The sequence below is a fragment of the Limanda limanda genome, chromosome 1 (genome assembly GCF_963576545.1).
Source record: "Limanda limanda chromosome 1, fLimLim1.1, whole genome shotgun sequence".
Classification (NCBI taxonomy): domain Eukaryota; kingdom Metazoa; phylum Chordata; class Actinopteri; order Pleuronectiformes; family Pleuronectidae; genus Limanda; species Limanda limanda.
Genome location: NC_083636.1, coordinates 26295204 through 26314099, shown reverse-complemented (window position 1 = coordinate 26314099; position 18896 = coordinate 26295204). Strand labels below are relative to the sequence as shown.

At 42.6% G+C, this 18896-nt stretch overlaps 1 protein-coding gene across 1 annotated transcript; it reads left to right on the top strand.

Moving 5' to 3' along the window:
• Positions 1–295: 295 nt before the first annotated feature.
• On the top strand, positions 296–18060 carry arsb (arylsulfatase B). Its single transcript, XM_061081706.1, has 8 exons — positions 296–732; positions 3412–3598; positions 4430–4620; positions 4715–4922; positions 8485–8728; positions 9836–9906; positions 15305–15436; positions 16049–18060. The coding sequence occupies exons 1-8, from the start codon at positions 487–489 to the stop codon at positions 16312–16314; spliced, it is 1545 nt and encodes a 514-aa protein (XP_060937689.1). The 5' UTR covers positions 296–486; the 3' UTR covers positions 16315–18060.
• The last annotated feature ends 836 nt before the right edge of the window (positions 18061–18896 follow it).

Genomic DNA, 18896 nt, shown 5'->3' with positions numbered 1-18896 from the left:
TCATGCCTAACGTTAACTTTAACCTAGTTTAGACTCAGTAGGACCATTCTTTTATCCCCATGAGGTTTACACTGTTCCTAACAAGGAAAAGGGGCCAAAGAGGCTGAGGCAAAACACACACGCACACGCACACGCACACGCACTCACACGCACTCACACGCACTCACACGCACACGCACTCACCGACACAGGTACAAACATAAACCAGAGATAACGAAACCCAAAACCGTTTCCGCACATGACGACACTGGTCTTCCGTACCTTCATCTGATTGGTTGTTGTTCCAGTCTAATTGGTCGCTGCAGCGGAGGCAGGGTTTTTGACCTGCTGAACAGGGAAGTGAAGAGCAGACACGGTTTAAATTCGAAAACACTTGCTTGTGTTTCCGTTATAAAACTGAACAACACATATAAGCTTCAGCTTGATGCGTCCGGTTCCTGCTGCTCCACTTCCGCCTCGGGTCTCTGCCTTTAAACCGAGCTAACGATGGAGGAAAGATTCCTGACCGTGGTGTTCCTGCTCAGCTGCCCGGCTCTGGCGGCTGCCCGGCGGCCTCACATCGTGTTCATCCTGGCCGATGACTTCGGCTGGAACGATGTCGGGTACCACAGCTCGGAGGTCTTGACGCCGAACCTGGACCGCCTGTCGGCCGGAGGAGTCCGCCTAGAGAACTACTACGTGCAGCCTCTGTGCAGCCCGTCCCGGAACCAGCTCATGACCGGGAGGTACCAGGTGAGACCCCGGGGGGAGACCATGGGTGAGACCGGCTGCCTGCAGCCCGCTGCCCGGCCACAGGAGAGGCAGCTGGATTTCTAAAGTTCATATTCCACACAGGTCGATTCTTCACAGGGACATCAAACACAACAGAGACAACATTAGAGAATCAATTTAATATCAAAGAGCACAGCTTAAAACTATTTTCAAGCAACAAATAGAGGTAGGAGAAATGAGAGGATTGAATCTGTATAAAAATTTAATCATTTAAAGGGTAAAATACCAGATAAAATTAATGGAATTGTGTGAAATAACAGAATAATATAATAAAATTAAAACACATACAACAACATTTAAAAAAAAAAATTTAAAGCAAGAGAAACGAGCCAATGTGAAGAAATAAACATAAAAGAGTTAAAGAGATTAAAAGGATGAAATCCATACTAAAACAAATTAGTTGAAGGAGTACAATAATACAAATGAAATGCACTGTTCAAAACACTTAATCGTCACAGTGTAACAGCAAGTCAGTTCAACTTCAGGGATCAATCTGTCCATTTAGGAAGCACTAGTGATTTGTGAATCAGTTTCACGTGACAACAGGTGCAATGGAGAAGCAGCAGCAAGAAAACCCCATAAAGGGAATGGTTTTGCATGTGCATCATTCCTGACTAATTCTTCTTTAGTTTAGTTTTGTGTCCTGCAGCCCAGTCAGGTTAGACAGGTAGTCCAGGTCCCCCAGAGGAAGGCCCATCCATACAAGAGCATGGAGGAGGGAGCTGGACAAGGCTGTAGAAGGGCATCAACCCTGCAACAGGACGGGTATCTCCTCCTGTGTGCGAGGAGGAACAGGAGGAGAACTGCTAGAGCCCTACAGAATGACCTCCAGCAGGCTACTGGTGTGCATGTCTCTGACCAAACTGTCAGAAACAGACTCCATGAGGGCCCCATGACCTCTAGTGCAGTGGTTCTTAACCTTATTGGAGGAACTGAACCCTGCAAGCTTCATCAGTGCATTCACCAAACCCTTCGTAATTGGAACAATAAAATATGATTTCTTCAAAACATAGGTATATAATTTGTTAGTGCACAAAATGAACCATGCATCAGTTGCACACAAAATAAATGTGTTCAAAGAACAAAACCAACCATAAAAACCAACAAAAACATAACTCAATGACTATTTACTGCAAATCAATGTGACTTTTGCTGTTGCCTTTCAGATACAAGTTCAGGAATGCGCGGCTTCACCTTGGCAAGTGCCACTTTCATATCATTTTCGCAACAAAGTCTGTTCCTTTTCTTAATTTTCATGTCTACTATCGAAAAGGATTGCTCGCACAAATACCTTGTAACAAACAGTGTGAATATCTCAAGGGCAATAAGGGGGTATGGTACGATTTGGTGACACCAAATCGTTCAGAGCGTTGTTGTTCTGAAGAGTTGCTGTTGAAGCTGGCTCTGCTGAATGACGTACAATCACAACAGCCACAAGTCGACTACTGAGCGCACCAAGCAGCACAGATATCAAAGATAAGCAATGTGGCGTGATCAGCTGCAACCAGCTTTATCACTGCGGAGTGTGACGTCACGAATAATACGAGTAGCCTGAATTTATTTTGTGTAACACATTTTTACTAAGGCACAAAATGTTTGCAATCTGACACGGCGAAGAAAAATTGTGTGTTACCAAATTGTGGGCAGCCAATTTTTTGACGGCCTACAAAAACGGCCAGACATTGCTAGTGTGAACCGGGCTATACTGTGTGTGTTTTGACCCCTGCCGAACCCCTGAGAGTGACTCACCGAACCCCTGGGGTTCGATCGAACCCAGGTTAAGAATCACTGCTCTAGTGGCACCTGTGCTCACAGCTCGATTGGCATTTGCCAGAGAACAACAGAATTGGCAGGTCCACCATTAGCGCCCCATGCTCTTCACAGATGAGAGCTGGTTCACACTGAGCACATGTGACAGGCGTTAGAGTCTGGAGAAGCTGTGGTGAACGCTATGTAGATAGAAATGATAATAATTGAAGGACAATAGACTACAATGATGGTATGACCTTAGAATTTACAAACTAGTTTAATTAGTTTCAATTTGTACTCAAAAGCTGCAATAGCTGGAACATTCCTGATCCCATACGGCAGTTTGTTCCATCTCTGCGCTGCATAGTGACTTAAAGCTGCTTTTAGAATTTGCCCTGAGTACCAGACAACAGCTCCTGTGGACTCTGATAGTTGTAGATAAAACAGATGTCAAGGTTATCTAAATTCAAAAAGTTAAATACAAAAATTTAGTTAGCTATTAATGCTTTGAGTTGAATAAACCACATGTTGGGTATTTAGTCAGCTGAACAAAGATCAATCTGAAGGTGATGAATAAACAAAGTTATGCAATTTCACCTGATGATCGATATTGGCTTGCTGTCCCTGCAAAAGACACAAAACAACTACAGATGCAAAAACTCTAACAACTTAGGTTTTGCAAAATGAACCCTTTATTAAACACGTCTGATACTAAAACAGATCAGTTCAAAATGCGTGTAAAAACATTTTAAGGACAAAGACGAACTGCATTGTCCTCCCTTCAGGATGTGTTTTTTGAAACCTCTCTTTGCACCATTGTAACCTCAGAAGTCGGTTAGTTCCCTCTTGGCTTGGAGCCATTAATATCGACATGTTTGTCCTCCTGCACAGATCCACACCGGCATGCAGCACCAGATCATCTGGCCCTGCCAGCCGTACTGTGTGCCTCTGGACGAGGAGCTGCTGCCCGAGCTGCTGAAGAAGGAGGGCTACGCCACGCACATGGTCGGCAAGTGGCACCTGGGCATGTACAAGGAGGGATGCCTGCCCACCCGCCGCGGCTTTGACTCCTACTTTGGTTTGTCTGCTGTTGTAAAATCATCTCAGAGGGCACAGCTTGACTTAATGCTGTGACTAATGTGTTTAAAAAAAAAAATCATTTAAATACACTTTTTAAATCCTTTTTAAATTGGTTTTCATGGAGTCATAATATTAGTACATTTAAAAATACATGTACATTTCTGCATTATAAATCATTAGTCCAGTCCCATATTAAACACTCTAAAGGCCTGATACTTTCTCCTAAATATTATTATGATAAGTAAGAACATTATCTTTCTACAAAGCGGATAATGCTTTGTGTTGGACCTGAGAGATGGTCTCCCCCCGGGCTCTCACCTGGTACCTCCCGGTCATGAGCTAGTTCCGGGACGGGCTGCACAGAGGCTGCACGTAGTAGTTATTATCTTTCCACAAAGCAGATAATGATCTTACTTATCATAATAATATTTAGGAGAAAATATCAGGCCTCTAGAGTGTTAAATATGGGACTGGACTAATGATTTATAGTGCAGAAATTCAGGTGGAATTATATTCGTATATGCAGAGTATAACAAAGGTTTTGTCTCTGTAGTGTATTTTATTTGTTGGTCATCGGTTTGTGTGGAAAAACTAAGGTATTTCCAATGCAGCTGAAGGCTACATGTTAGGTGCAATCACAAGTTAGAATTTAATCCCTGAGAATCATGAGCAGTTTGACGAACTCAGAACTTCCCTTGGAGTTGGGTGTTCGAACAAGAAGAGGAAAATGTTCATGGGTCTTTTAGTCAATGAATCTTTAAAATTGAGTCAGACTAAAATAGGATTGTTTCGACAGCATTACTCCTGAAGTTAACTCTTACTATTGCAGGCTACCTGACTGGCAGCGAGGACTACTTCACACATCAGCGCTGTAATCGCATCGCTGCTCTGAACATCACTCGCTGTGCGTTGGACCTGAGGGACGGAGAAGAAGTCGCCACCGGATACAAAGGAGTTTATTCGACTGAGCTCTTCAGCCAGAAGGCCATCAGCACCATTGAAAAACACAACTCCACCGAGGTGACACACACATGTAAATCAGGTTTTTGTGTCAATTAAAGTTAGCCTCACCCACAGAGACTAGACTTTACATGTTGTCCTCTCTGTCTTTCAGCCGCTCTTCCTCTATGTGGCGCTGCAGGCAGTCCACGCTCCCATGCAGGTGCCAGAGCGCTACCTGGCCCCTTACAGTTTTATCAAAGACCCCTACCGCAAGCTCTACGCCGGCATGGTGTCGGCCATGGACGAGGCAGTGGGCAACATCACCGTGGCTCTGCAGAAGGCCGGACTTTGGGACGACACGGTGCTCGTGTTCTCGACAGGTACGTGTCTGCACTGAGCCACTGGATGAATCACACTCTGCATTGTTGTGATTTGAACCACTGGTCCGGATCATAGACTGTGTATATAAAGCTGGACAAAGGGACACCTCCCATTAGTGAAACCAAAGTGACTGTTACTTTGTTTTTTTATACTGTTTTATACTGTATTATCCTGCCTATAGTGTATTCATATTTATATATATTTATATTTTTAGCCTCCTCATAGTGTATTCATCGTCCTTATATCTTACAATTCCTGTTAATACTGTTATATTCCATATATTTCTACTGTACAGATCCTATTTATTACATTTTCACTTTAATATGCACAAAACTCTGCATTAATATGCACAATACCCTGCAATATATGCACAATACTCTGCACTTTACTGCCTTTTTTTTTGCACTTCTGGTTAGACGCTATACTGCATTTTGTGGCATATGTACTTGTACTGTGCAATGACAAAAAAATTGAATCTAATCTAATCTTGAAGGCCCCCTAGTGGCTGGCTACAGTACAAGTCATAAACAAGGTTTATCCACAAATGGGATAATCACATGAACAGCACTGGGAATGCTTTTATCTGGTGGATTTTTTTATATTGTGCCAGAATGGAAACCAGATCAGTGGATGCTGATGAAGTAAAAGAGTAGTCCCAATTATGTTTGCAAACAGAGATCAGATTTCCTTTGAGCATCAAAGTCAAATTGTTCCAGGGTGAAGAGGAGTTCAGGTGAAGGCTTAGTTCCAGGTACATTTAATTAATGCTTCAGAGGATTCAATGTCACATTTTATTACACAACTTGATTAGGAATGAAGTGGATCTCTTTGCGTCAGAAATCCGATTGAGCGCTCATGGTGACCAGAGCCAGAGGGTGACAGGGAGTTGGTTGTTTACAGAACTAGCTGACTGGACACTGTCAGCTCTGTAAGTGACGCTGGTTGGAAAATGAATCACAAATAAAGGGGGGAAAAAGACACAAGGAAAGGATTAAAAACAACTCTAAAGAGAATCAAAAAAAGCACAAATGGAAACAAATTAACCAAAGAGGAAACAAATGAAAATGCAAAATGAACAAAGTGACAGCCCAAACACTAAAAGACAAAAGATCTCTATAAAGAAACAGAAAATTATTCAAAAGACATGAAATTATGCCAAACCATCAAAACAACTTCAAAGTGATTCTAGAAGACTTTATTCATTTGTGTCTCTTTTGATGCATTTCATTTCCTTACATTTCCCATCAGAGTATTTAAACAATTAGATATCCATGTATTATTTAATATTGATAATACAGTTTATTAGATACCAAGAACCAGAGCTTTAAACATTTGACAAACATGGCCCCTTCTTTAAAACTGTTCCTTATTCTGAGCCCCTACCCCTGCTTTGCATGTTGAATGTTTAAGTGATTTTGAGTCATTCTCCACAAATACAGGACTGGTTACAGTAGAAAAATGCCAGTTATACCCAGTTTGTCCACTAGAGACCAGTGTTTTCTACTAATTGTTGTAACAGGGATTCTTGTTTATCGGGGTCGAGCAGGACACAGAGATTAATACAGACAGAAGGAAGACTTCACTTGGCTCATGTCTTCAAATGGACCACTGGAGTCTCAGTTCTGTTGAATCTTGAAAAATATCCATCCCATAAACCTTTTGAGGAGCATAATAAGGCCAAGACGAGGCTAGAGCCATCATCTAAACATGTGCCTACTCACTGGTTTCCACATGTGGAACCTATAATGGATTGCATCTGAAGTAGGTAGCTCCTTAAAGGGTTATTTTTAGGGGTTTAAAGGGGTAATTAGAAGACAGGAACAATGCTGTGAAAGTAAAGTGTGAGGTTTTAATGTGTGTGGTGGGCTGCGGTAGGTGGCCTGTTTCATTGTTCCTCCACACATTTGGTTGGCTCTGACTCTGAGGATTCAGTCAGCCATGTGCTGTGCAGACACTGACTCTGCTGATTTGAGGCTGAGGGGGGGGGGGGGAACTCAAAGAAAACTGTGTCTCTGTGTCCGTAAATGTTATGCACTGGTTATGTAATCTCCAGCATATAGTTTTTAAACAAATAATCATCCTCTGCTGAAAAGTGATCTGATCAAAGGTTTTACTAATGAAATTTCCATCTTGATAATTTGAATTTCTCTCATGATCAAGCTGTTGTTATTGACCCACATGCGTCAGGCCTCGCAGGAAACCAATGAGCCCTGAACTTGTTCCTTTGTGATGAAATTGACTGCAAACTGACCGCCTCTCTGGGACTTGACTGTAAGCAAATAAGCTGCAGTGAAAATGGGGGGGGGGTGGCCAGCAGCAGAGAGCCAAGGCAGCTTGAAAAGGCATTAAGGAGCGAGACGGTCTTTTCCAGAACAGTTCGGGAATCGGCACAGACTACTTCCTGGACTTGCACGACATTGTGCCGCTGAAAGGGGAGCTCTGGCTGGGTGCTACTGGCCATGTGTGTTTATACTGGACTGGCTTGTTGGGAGAATGACAGTCTGCCTCGCTGCCTGTGTGTGAACTTGTGTAATGGTTGGATGGGGTGCAGGAATATTTGTCTAGCACGGTGGACAAAGGGACAAATATTTCTGTTTGTTTAATGTCTGAGATAACTTGTTTTTATCAACGCTAACTGTTGGTCACCCTGCCACTTTGGTCCAGACTTGGCTATTGGATGGACTGCCATAAATGTTTTTGCAGGTTGTCTTGGTCCCCAGAAGATGAAACTTTCTGAATTTGTCAATCTCTTGCTCATAAACCAGATATCTGGCTTTCATTAGAAGACTTTTGGAAGGGAGTGTTATACATGTTTTTGCGATCATTCAAGTTCCCCAGAAGATGAAGCATAATGACTTTGTTGAGCCCCTGACTTTTCTCCTGGTTCTATCAGGCTTTTATTATTTTTGATTATTGGTCATTGTTCCCAGAGGAAAAATCCTATTGATTGATTTGTAAGGCTGTGACTTTTCATGAAGCTCAACCATGAGTTGGAAATCTGTACTGTAGAGTGAATTGTCTCTTGTGGATTTTCTTGAACTTTGGTACAGAAAAACATAATATTTGCATCACTATGATCTCACTGATATCTACTTTATGTCTGGAAAAGGAAACGTTTGCCAACTTTGAAAAATATTATGTTGACAGACTGCACCACATTACTCATCTCTTGCATCCCTTATGTTTTAAAATAGTAATTTGTATATTTTTATGCCATTTATCTAACGTCATTTTTTTAACGTCTGTACCTTCTTTTCTTTCTTGTCTCTTCGTAACTTTGTCTTGAAAAGGGCTATAAAAGCTAACTCAATTGTGTTTATAAAGACCCAAATCATTACAGCAGATGTAAAGAGAAGAGTTGTGTGTGTGAATTTGAATTGTTTTTCATGGGAACACAGATGAAATTCAACCTTGATGGAAATTCTGCCTTTGACCCTAAGGTTTGAGTTCTATGTGGGGTTATGTGGCTGTTGTACATTGACCTCTCGGCCATCTTTATATTCACTGACTTGAAATTGTGTATTTTGCTGCTTGTGTCTTTACATTTTGTCCCTCTTGCAGATAATGGAGGTCAGACTTTGTCCGGCGGCAGCAATTGGCCACTGCGAGGCAGGAAGTGGTCACTGTGGGAAGGAGGCATCCGAGGAGTCGCATTTGTCGCCAGTCCGCTACTGAACCACCCCGGAACCGTCAGCCACGAACTGATCCACATCTCCGATTGGCTGCCTACATTTGTAGGCCTAGCAGGAGCGATCCCCAAAACCCCAAAGCCTCTTGATGGATTCGACGTGTGGCAGGCAATCAGGTGAGCATGGATGAAGGTTTGAATTCACTGCTGAGAATGTGTAGGTGGCAGGTTGGCCTGTGGCCTGCATTTAGCAGCTCTTCACTTCTGACAGCCTGCCCTCTCTTTGTGCCCCTTCCTGATCCGTCCCCCAGTGCACTCTCACTCCGACTCTCTCCGTCTGTCTCCCTGACCCAGCGTCTTTTTCTTGTAGGAGCTCCTGCTCCTTCAATAAGCCCTTTGTTACTGTGGCAATGGGAGCTCAGAGAGAAGGAAATTCCATCAGTCACTCTCACACCAATGTGTATTCCCCCTCATCCCTGTTTTTTTGCCATTATGTGCTCTCCATCCCCACATCTGCTTCTCAGAACTATTAAAGGCTACTTTTATGTCAGCTAATTTGTTTTTCTGCAAATCTTTTAAAGTTGGAAGTGGAACAAAACTGAGATGTTGGTGATTTGATAAATCAGATTATCAAATCACCAACATGTTAGTTTGTTCTCAGGTCATCGAACAAGCTGTCGCCAAGTCCCATTTGACTGACAAATTATATTTGTAAACTAAATGTGGACACAGTGAAAGAGGTAAAATTGAGGGCTACTGCAGAGCTCCGGCAGAAAATCAAGGCTTAGCCAGGACCACAAACTACTACTCACAGCTTCCACTTGACTCGATTGGCTGGCGCACATCAGCTGACCGCTGGCGTTGCCGTGTGAGCCGTACAACAACACGGGGAACAAACTGCTGTTTGTTTGCACTGCTTTACAGTTTCGTTCTGTCTTTTAATTGGCTCGCTGGTTACAGAAAACAGCAGCCTGACGGCTCCAGTCGTGAAATAGAAACGGAATGAAACCAAAACAGTAGGCAGGCAGCAGAGAGTGAGAGTTATTTTAGTTGTGTTATCAGACACTGTGGTCAGTGAGAGCAGTGCGTTCTCTCTGTGGTGCAGTGCGGTCAGAGCATATGACTGCCTGCTGAACATCGGCCAGCTGGTTCAGATTTACACATCCCAGTAAATTTTGCAGTGCTTGAGTTAGACTGTGTTTGTCTCTGTGTGTGTGTTTTGAGTTTGTGTGTGTTGGTTGTGTATTCATGTGTTTTAGGAGTAACATTGCTTTTATGTTACAGCAATGGGTTGGCCTCACCAAGACTGGAGCTGCTGCACAACATCGACTCTCTCTATAATGATATTGCTCCATGTAAGTTCACTTTTTCACTGTATATCAGAACACGTACATATGCAGCGTATGATTTTATCATGTCACTTTCAGATAGTTTTCTCAATTATTCAGTAAGTGGTTTAATCTATAAAATGTCAAACAATTCTAAAGAGTCCATCATGACAGAGCTCAGGTTACACGCATATAAAAACCATGAAAAGTAGTAAAGTTTTCTATTGGAGAAGCTGCAGCGAGAGAATCGTTTGCATTTTTCATTTAAAAAGATGACTTGGCTGTGCACAAACTATTACGCACTAATGCCTCTAACTATGTGTGAATTTAAAGTAAATGGTCTTTATATAACCATATTCACACGCATTCATACTGCGGCTCGATATGCAGTGCTTCTCTATCACACATCCTTAACACTCAGATGGCACAGCCGTCAGGGGACATTTGGGGGTCTTGCCCAAGGACATTTCAACATGCAGAGCTAAGGAGCCGGGGATTGAACCACTGACCTTCTGGTTAGCAGTTATTGGACGTTCCGGCTCTGCCTCCCCTGTGCTCTGAGCCACAGCTTAATATATGTACCATACACTGAATATGCTCTTTTTCCAGAGTTGGTGAAGAGAGAATTTTGACATGAATGTTGAAACACACAGTGGTGAAATAGAAACATTGACTGACATAAGCTGAACAGTTCCCAGCAAATCCTGCCAATAGGCTGAGATCATTTGACTTCTATATATATATATATATATATATATATATATATATATATATATATATATATATATATATATATATATAAACTCCTAACTAGCACCTACTTTTCTTTACCTGACTTTTCTCTTGCTGAACTCCTGCACCTTGTCCTGTTGAACAGATGGAACAATTCTCCTATTATACTGAACATCATTGCAAATGAGGTAACGGAGCATTGTTCGGTGTACATATGATACTTTAGCAAAACATATTTAATGCATATAAAACTGTATTCTCAGCCTTGAAGAGAATCATATTGAAAGAATTTTAACCCATTGGTTTCCAACTTTTCAGTCTTAAGACGTCTTAAAATACAAAAATGTCTGCTTGTGGTCTTTCAGTCCAGGTTGAAGCTTTACTATGAATATGAATAGTAAATTATCGGTATTTATATAGAGCTCTTCCTTTTTCACCCACATAAACACACACACAAAGTCAGAAAAAGTATTTTATTAATTGTGTGATAAGATTTTTTTTAATTTTCCTTAGCCTTGCCTATGGTTCTATGAATGGCAGTGTCAAAGTCACTTGATTCACTACTTTCATTCAGGCGGGGATACTGTCATGGAGCTATTTTCAGACATTTGTGTTGACTGGATCCTAACAATGATGGTGATCCCCAAACTTTTCATCATATCCTGAGAAATATCTCAGAATTTACCTGAGGGATTACCACCATATTTGTATTCATTCATGTTCCTGAGAGGATACAATTACGATTTTGTCCTTCAGCAGCCCAAGAAGATTGGAAAGTTAAATATCTCTTTTTGGACATGTAGTCTTCATTTAAAACTTCTGGATGTTATTTGATGCTTAAAATAGCTTTCCAAGAATGTGCATAGGCATTCATAGTTCCCAGAAGATTGAGCTCAGTGACGGCTGTGATCCCACTGTCTGTAAACTATATCCCTTTAATTATCTGCTGACCTCTATCCAGGTTGGGAACCACTAGTTTAAACCCCATCCATCCACCCATTATCTATGCATGCATGGATGGATGCCGGGGGCCGGAGCCTCCCCACTCACACAGGGCGAGAGAGGAGGGGTGCACGCTGGGCAGGTCACCGGTCTGACACAGGGTTGACAAACAGACACACAACCATTCACCCCCGCAGGCAGTTTAGAGTCGCCAGTTAACCTAAGCTGCATGTTTCTGGACTGGAGCAGGAAACCCGTGCAGACACGTGCACAGCCCCGGCTGGTGTAAACCCTCCGAGCCGTAACTCATTTGCTCCTGAAGGTATCAATTTGACAAGGGATGTTGAGGTGATGGAAAACGTGTGATCCCTTTTTTTTTACGCTTGTGTGGGAAGCGTGTCCTTTCTTTTCTAATGTTATTCTGCTGTTTTCTCTCTCACTCTTTTTCCCAAACATGGCCACAAGTATCAAGGCCTGATTGTTTGGGGCCAAAACTCCCAAACAGCAGACATTGTAAAATCCAATTGACGCAGGTTAAAACAGACGGGGGAAGCGTATTACATAACATTTGACTAAACTCAGCCTATTAGCCTATTATGCTCATTACAAAGTTTGTTGGGATTGAGAGTCTCTGGGTGGATGTTGTTTGTGGCTGATCTCTCGTGGTTTCTGGATTATCATCAGTGGGTCTCCCATTTAGCCACTTTTTAATAAATTCTGCCTGCTCCTTATTAAAATGAAACCTTCTCCACTTGTGTGCAAAGGGGATCTGAATTCTCTTAAGAAAATATTGTATCAGCGGACCGCTCACTGTACCGCACACAGTTGCCTTGTGCTTTCATGTGAGGGATGCCGAGGACAGAGGTCTGAAAATGCACTCAGTCACTGTGGAAACTGTAATCAGTCATCGAAGAGGGTTGACGTTTGAGGGCAGGGTGCGTACAGTTTAAACTCTGTGATTGTAGGGAGGTTTCCAGGAAATGGGTCTTGCGACGGCCCTTTACTATTGCTTCGAGACCCAGTGGAGTGGTCTCATCATTGCCTGAACCACTTACTATTAGGTGAACCAAACCACTGCTATTTCTGAGGAAGAAGCAGGGTCCCAGTGAGAGGCCACTATTTCTGACTTTGTGGAGGACGCTGCACCTTTTTTGTTGAACATTCAGAAATGGAAGAGGTATAGGAGTACATTTTGTCTTAAAATGTTTCACAGATGGACCATAATAGGCGCATAATGACTCCACAAGAGAGCAGATGCGTAGCTCTAGATCCAGCATGAAGGTATCGCAGAGTTTCTGGTTGATTTCTATCTTTTTTTTTTTTAATTCTTTTCGGACATGGATCCCTCACATGTGGCCCACAGAGGTTCTCTCCACTGTTAGTAAAGTTTTTTAGGTAGTTTTTCTTTTCTCTTGCTGAGGGTTAAGGACGGAGGACCTTGTTAAGCCCTGTGAGATAAATTTTCAACTCTAGAGGCACAAATCTGAGTCCTCCCTGTTGTTCAGCTTGTTGCTAACTTTCTCCGTGGGCAGGTTGTGTACGATGACATTATCTGAAAACGGCTTCCTGTCGCAACCATAAACAAGGTTGATGGAGTGTGGAGACCAAATCATTAATGGTTCAGGCAGTAAAACCAAAACCATTAGCTGAGTGACACTAAAACATTCCACAGATCTGAGGGGATCTGCAAAGTCACCTTTCACATTAAACTGTAATATTTATTAATTGTCAATATGCAAATCGAAAAACTGCAGCTCTTTGAATTAAAAAGGAAAGGAAATTTATGCAAATTTACTTTCTCTTTCCTCTTATGGCTAAGAAGTAGCCAGGACATACTGGGAATAGATACGAGTGGTCTCTGTGTGATGAATAATGTCTATGGAAAGTTCCGTTTCTGAGAACTGACTGTTTGTAAAGCATAAGCCAACCATCTTCAAATTATCCCTCCAAGTTTACTACTGGTCGTTACCATTCCAATCACTCGGATGATCAGAGAAAAACCCTGACTCTTTACAAGCTTTCGCCCCCGTGTTTTATGTTGGAGTCTTTATTGTCAGCCTCCACAGTGACAAGCAGCCTCCCTCGGTGCATTCCACCCTGAGATTCCTCTTTTTCTTTCACCCCCTCTCTTTCCTATTAACCCGGCCTCTGTTTGGAACCGCGCTCTCCGCATTTCTTCTCGGCTCCCTCTTCAGGCTTCTGTGGGTTGTCTATTTAGCTCCTAAAAAGACCGACTTGCATACCTTTCTCCTTTCAAGTCGCTGCTCAAAAACCTTCCTCTTTGCTCTTGCACTGTGTGACCAGATTGCGATCCCGATTGAAATGGGCCACAGAGGGGTCCCTGAACTTCTCACTTCTCGAGGGAGTGAGAGCCAGAGACCCTGGACTCTACTAAGTCTTAAATCCCCCCCCTCCCCTCCGCTCTCCTTCTAGCAATTTCTTTGCTCTCTAAGGGTCCCTTCCCACCGTTTCTCCCCCTCTCCTCCCTGCTTTTTCTTGAGCCTCTTTGTGGATCCTCCTGCTGTGGATCCAGATGAGCAGGGCCTGCTATGATGTTCTCTTGTCCCGTGGGAAGAATGAACATAATAAAAGTGGCAGAGTTACTGTTGGGGACCGAAGCCCCTTTCCTCCCACTCAGATGTTTGCACATTCCAATAATTGTCTTGCATAAGAGCGTCAACACCCAGAATATGGCAAGAGGTCAACACACTATTCTTATTTTAAGGATTTGAGCTTCACAACCTGGTTATGCAAGTATGGTTCCGTGTTTCATGTGAGAGCAATTAAGACACCCGCATGTCATTTGCGAACAGTGAAGAATTCCTTGTCGCAGCTTTAACATGCGGTTGCAAAAAAACCCGCTGAGATCAGAATTGTTTTAATTCTCCCGTCATGTCGCTGTGGTCACATCGGCTCCATAAAGCGAGTTTAAATGGGAACGTGGGCTCTGTGTGGGCGGGGCTCTGTCCATCTGCGACGAATAGTTGCTTGTGACAGCGTGAGGAGGCAAAAATTACTTGCAAATCTGTCTAATCATGACCATATTGTGGGGGTCAACCACAGCATGAACCTGAGAATACTCCCAAGGCCAGATTAAAAAAAAACCTCGACATATGTGCTTACTTCTGGGAGACATTTTCCACAAGAACAGAAATGGCAGCATGCAGGAAGCTGCAGATAATTCTGGACACGGCAAAATAAGGATCAATTATTTACTCTTGCCTTGTGAAACTTTTAAAAACGAAGCCACTGGGTATCGAAGTCCCTTGTTCATTCTCTTCTTGACGATTTCCAATCTGCCCCGACTGCAGCAGAGTCAAATTATTCATTGTGCTTGGCAGACGTGAAAGGCTGGTGCTGAGTCGACCGCATTACCACCAAATTTGTCACATTCTTCCAACCCCAAAGTACCGTGTGTTTAAAGAAATTAATACGTCAAATCATTTCTGCTCTTGGAGAAAAAGATAGTGCTGAATTTGTTTTGTTTTTGGCAGTTTTTGCACCGCTCAGATTTCTGCTGTTTCACTGCAGATTTTTCTGCACAAAAGAAGTCTTTCTCGCAGCCTGTTTATTTTCACACCTTCACTTAATACAGACTGATTTCCAGGCACACACGGTTCGGTACCAGTCTACCAACACAGCACGGCTTGTATGCAGTGGTACTCTAATATCATCTTACTCAGCAGTTTCTATCTTTGTTTTAGAAAGATCGATGACCTCGGTGATCAGCTCTGTCCTCTGCTCTGTGCAGGTCCTACCAGCGAGCATCGGTTAACTTTGGCTGAGGTGGCAGGAGGAGACTTGTGGGCCAAGTCCGGCTTCAATGTGTCCATTCACGCCGCCATTCGGTCCTCAGAATGGAAGCTGCTGACGGGCTACCCAGGTCAGTATCTCCCGTCGCCCATAATGACATGTTTAGTCTGAGTGAGAAGTGGAAAATCAAGAGCGTGTGTATATCCGCACAGGCACACATTCATTTCTTATCTCTGCTAATCAGTGGAAGACTCGAGCATTTTTGTAAAAATAAGTCATGCATGAAATGACCTGTTCCATTGAAAGTACTTAAAGTATAAAAGGAGCTCTTCTCCTCCATGTATCATGACTCCTCAGGTCTAAGGGGTTGAGATGATTAATTGAAGAGGAAATCATCTCAATCTCTATTGATTGTTTGTAGACTTATCTTTGTCCATCTTAGGTCAAAGTAGATGAGTTTTACGTCTTTGTCTCATTAATTTCGTTATTTAAATGGAACCATCAGAAGTTTCCAGTGGAAGTAAAGCTACAATGATAATACCAATCAAGTAAAACAAATCTTGTGTATTGTTTTCTCAATAAATGAAGACTAATTTGGTCATACAGAGATTAATTGACAGCTCTTTAATAATTGTCATTTTTTTTAACGAAATTGAATGTAATTAAAGTATAAGCTACACAGCACTCTAGGGGATGTACCTACCACTACTGTTCCTAATGTCCTTCATCTTTCCTCCTCCAGGTTGTAGCGTGTGGTTCCCGCGGCCCGGCCACAACAGCTCCGAGGCGAGCCCCTCCCGCCTGGATCCACTGAAGCCCGTCATGCTGTTCAACATAGACAAGGATCCAGAGGAGAGGGTCGAGGTATCTGCCGACTTCCCTGCAGTGGTGGATTATCTCCTCTCTAGGCTCCACCAACACCAGAAGAGTGCCTTGCCGATAAACTTCCCAGACGACGACCCCAAATGTGACCCAGGCCCCGACCGAGCCTGGGGACCCTGGGCTTAGGTGGAGATGATGATGAACATTGTGAAGAACGTACGCCTTTGTTTTTCTTCTGTGGAGAAAGACATTTTTTAAAAGTATGACGATTGATTATTTACAATGACGACCAATACAAATTTTATGATGCCGATTTTTAAAGGAGAATAAGTTATTCCTGTGCTTTGCAGAATCTCAATGTGACATGTCATCCATCAATTAATTGATTGGTAGATGCTGTCAGGGGTCAAATTAAAGCGATTGCGTATCCGTGTTAGAGACACATGTTGCTGATTTGTAAAGACCCTCTCCCTGCTGTTTCAGGTATTTGCACTTCGTTTATCTACTGTTGAGAATCTGCAGGCTCCTTGTTTTTGTCAAACACAAAGCTCGACAGAAATAGCAGGCAGTATTTAACCTGAGAGAAACATGTCACCATCCAAACTGTGGGGCCTCTCCAAGGTATTTTTCTAAGCTTTTTTACTTTTATGATAGTATGGAGAGTAACGCACATAATGTTGATTTTGGCCACGTTTTGAAATTTAAAGCTGCACTAAACCAGAATTTCTGTCCTGAAAATCGATGAAGTGACTCCCAGTGATGAACCCACAGAGAGATGTCACTGCATCCTGCACGATCCCTCTGCTCTACAACACTGTGGCCATGTGACTTTAATATTGGCTCGCTCATCAGCATACTTTTTGACTATGCAGCAGGAAGCTGTATCAGCAGAAAAGCTCTGATGGGTCCACTGAACTCTCCTCAGCACCAGAAAGACAAAAGACAAAAGCTGCTTTCAGACCCTCGCTGAACACCCAATGGGGGGTGAGAACAGCAGGAGAACTTCCGCAGGATTCACCACGAGCGAGTGGGCGTGTTGATATTTCTAAAGCGAAAATGAAAAGAGCGATTTTAACTCCATTGTTCCAGAAGAAGCGTTTCTGTTTATCCAGGGACATTAATATGAATTCAGCAAGTTTTTATAAAGATCATTTCAAAGTGTGTTATATTAGAGGGGAGCAGAGAAGCAGAGTCACTTGTTGATCGACGCTGAGTGATTAACATTTGATGTAGAAGTTTGAAATAATCTTTATTGATTTGAAGTCGTATCACCCAGCGTCTCCGCCTGCTGAACCAACCCTCACCTGAACGCTCTGGAGATTAGTGTTGTTGTGAACGTATCTGGCCAGAGAATCAAAACAACAAGCTCCGGAGAAAGTCTGGACCTAATTGTACAAACTTCTCTGGAGTTCATGTCTGAAAAAATTTGATACATTGGTAACTAACTGCTAACATGTTAGACTTTTTCCTCAGGAGTTGATGGAGGCTTGTAACTGCATTTGTGACCTCAGCACATATTGTTCCCCATTCAAACCACAGGGGGAAAAATATAACTTTTACACTTGTTATACAACAGTAAGTTGTATCTTTAAAATATATATTCATGATATCATAGATGTCTGCTCTGCCCAAATTTCTAAAATATTACTGCAAACTGTCATTAAGCGCTGCTCTTGTTCTTTACTGGGATAAATGCAACTTCTGCTGTGGACCTTCAAGAGATTTAATTTTTTTCAGGTATTTTGGGTGCCCCTGGTTCAATAAGTAAAATTTGAATGTCTCACAGTTGGAGCACCTCTTCAGCTTTGAGCTGCATCACACTCTCCCGGTTCAAACAATTAAAAGCTATTTTCAGAAATATCCGGTTATTTTATTTTAAATATTGGTTTGTGCCATACATATTTTTAAATAAAATGTTAAACTCTTGTGAAATAGATTGTTTTATTCATAGTTAATTAGGTGTATTCAGTACAATTTATTTTGAGGTCATTTCATTCCCTCATTGTTGCCTTCAAGTTTCTAATGAGTAGGTGCTAAATGAGTTCGCTGTGTGTTTCTGTTTAGAGACTGAAAATGTGAGGAATCTCATGAGGACTTCAGGTATCTCTGATGTCGTGGCTTCAGTGAGGGCTCCCACATACCAGTCATTCATGAATCTTCTGTTCTCATGGACGTGAGGGAGATTTTCTCTGCTGCTGTGGAAACCCGGTTTGTTCCATTTCATTTGATCAGCTGAAGTTAGACGGTTACAAAGGATAAACATACTAAACGCAAAAAATCGAATACTTCCAAAGGAGTAATTAGCATATTTGGAGTCAGAGTGGGATAAACAAACTTCTAACCCTAACCCCTTAATACATACTCCCAGTTTGACCTTTGACCCTTTGGTGTTTGACCTCCTACTGGCAGCAGTGTGCAGACTACCACAGGAAATGCTCCCTGCAGAGACAGGGCGGCCCCGTCCTAATGTGGGCTGTGACCCTTGACCCGCCTCTGGGAGTTGATTGGCGGCCGAGCGAGGCAGCAACAATGGTGGGTACTGGGGAAAACAGTGGAGCTGAAAGCCATTTGACATATAAGCTGGTTCGTCGTGTCAGTGAAACTCGTTTCTTTTATAGATGGCTCTTCTTTGTTTTGGCCCGGTCGTCAGACCTGTCACTGCTGCAGCCAGGGAGGTGGGGTTGTTTTTCAATGTCGCGGTTTAGTCCGAGCTGCTTTTTGCTTTTTGTACAGTAGGAGATAAAATAACTGAGCTGGATGTAATGAGT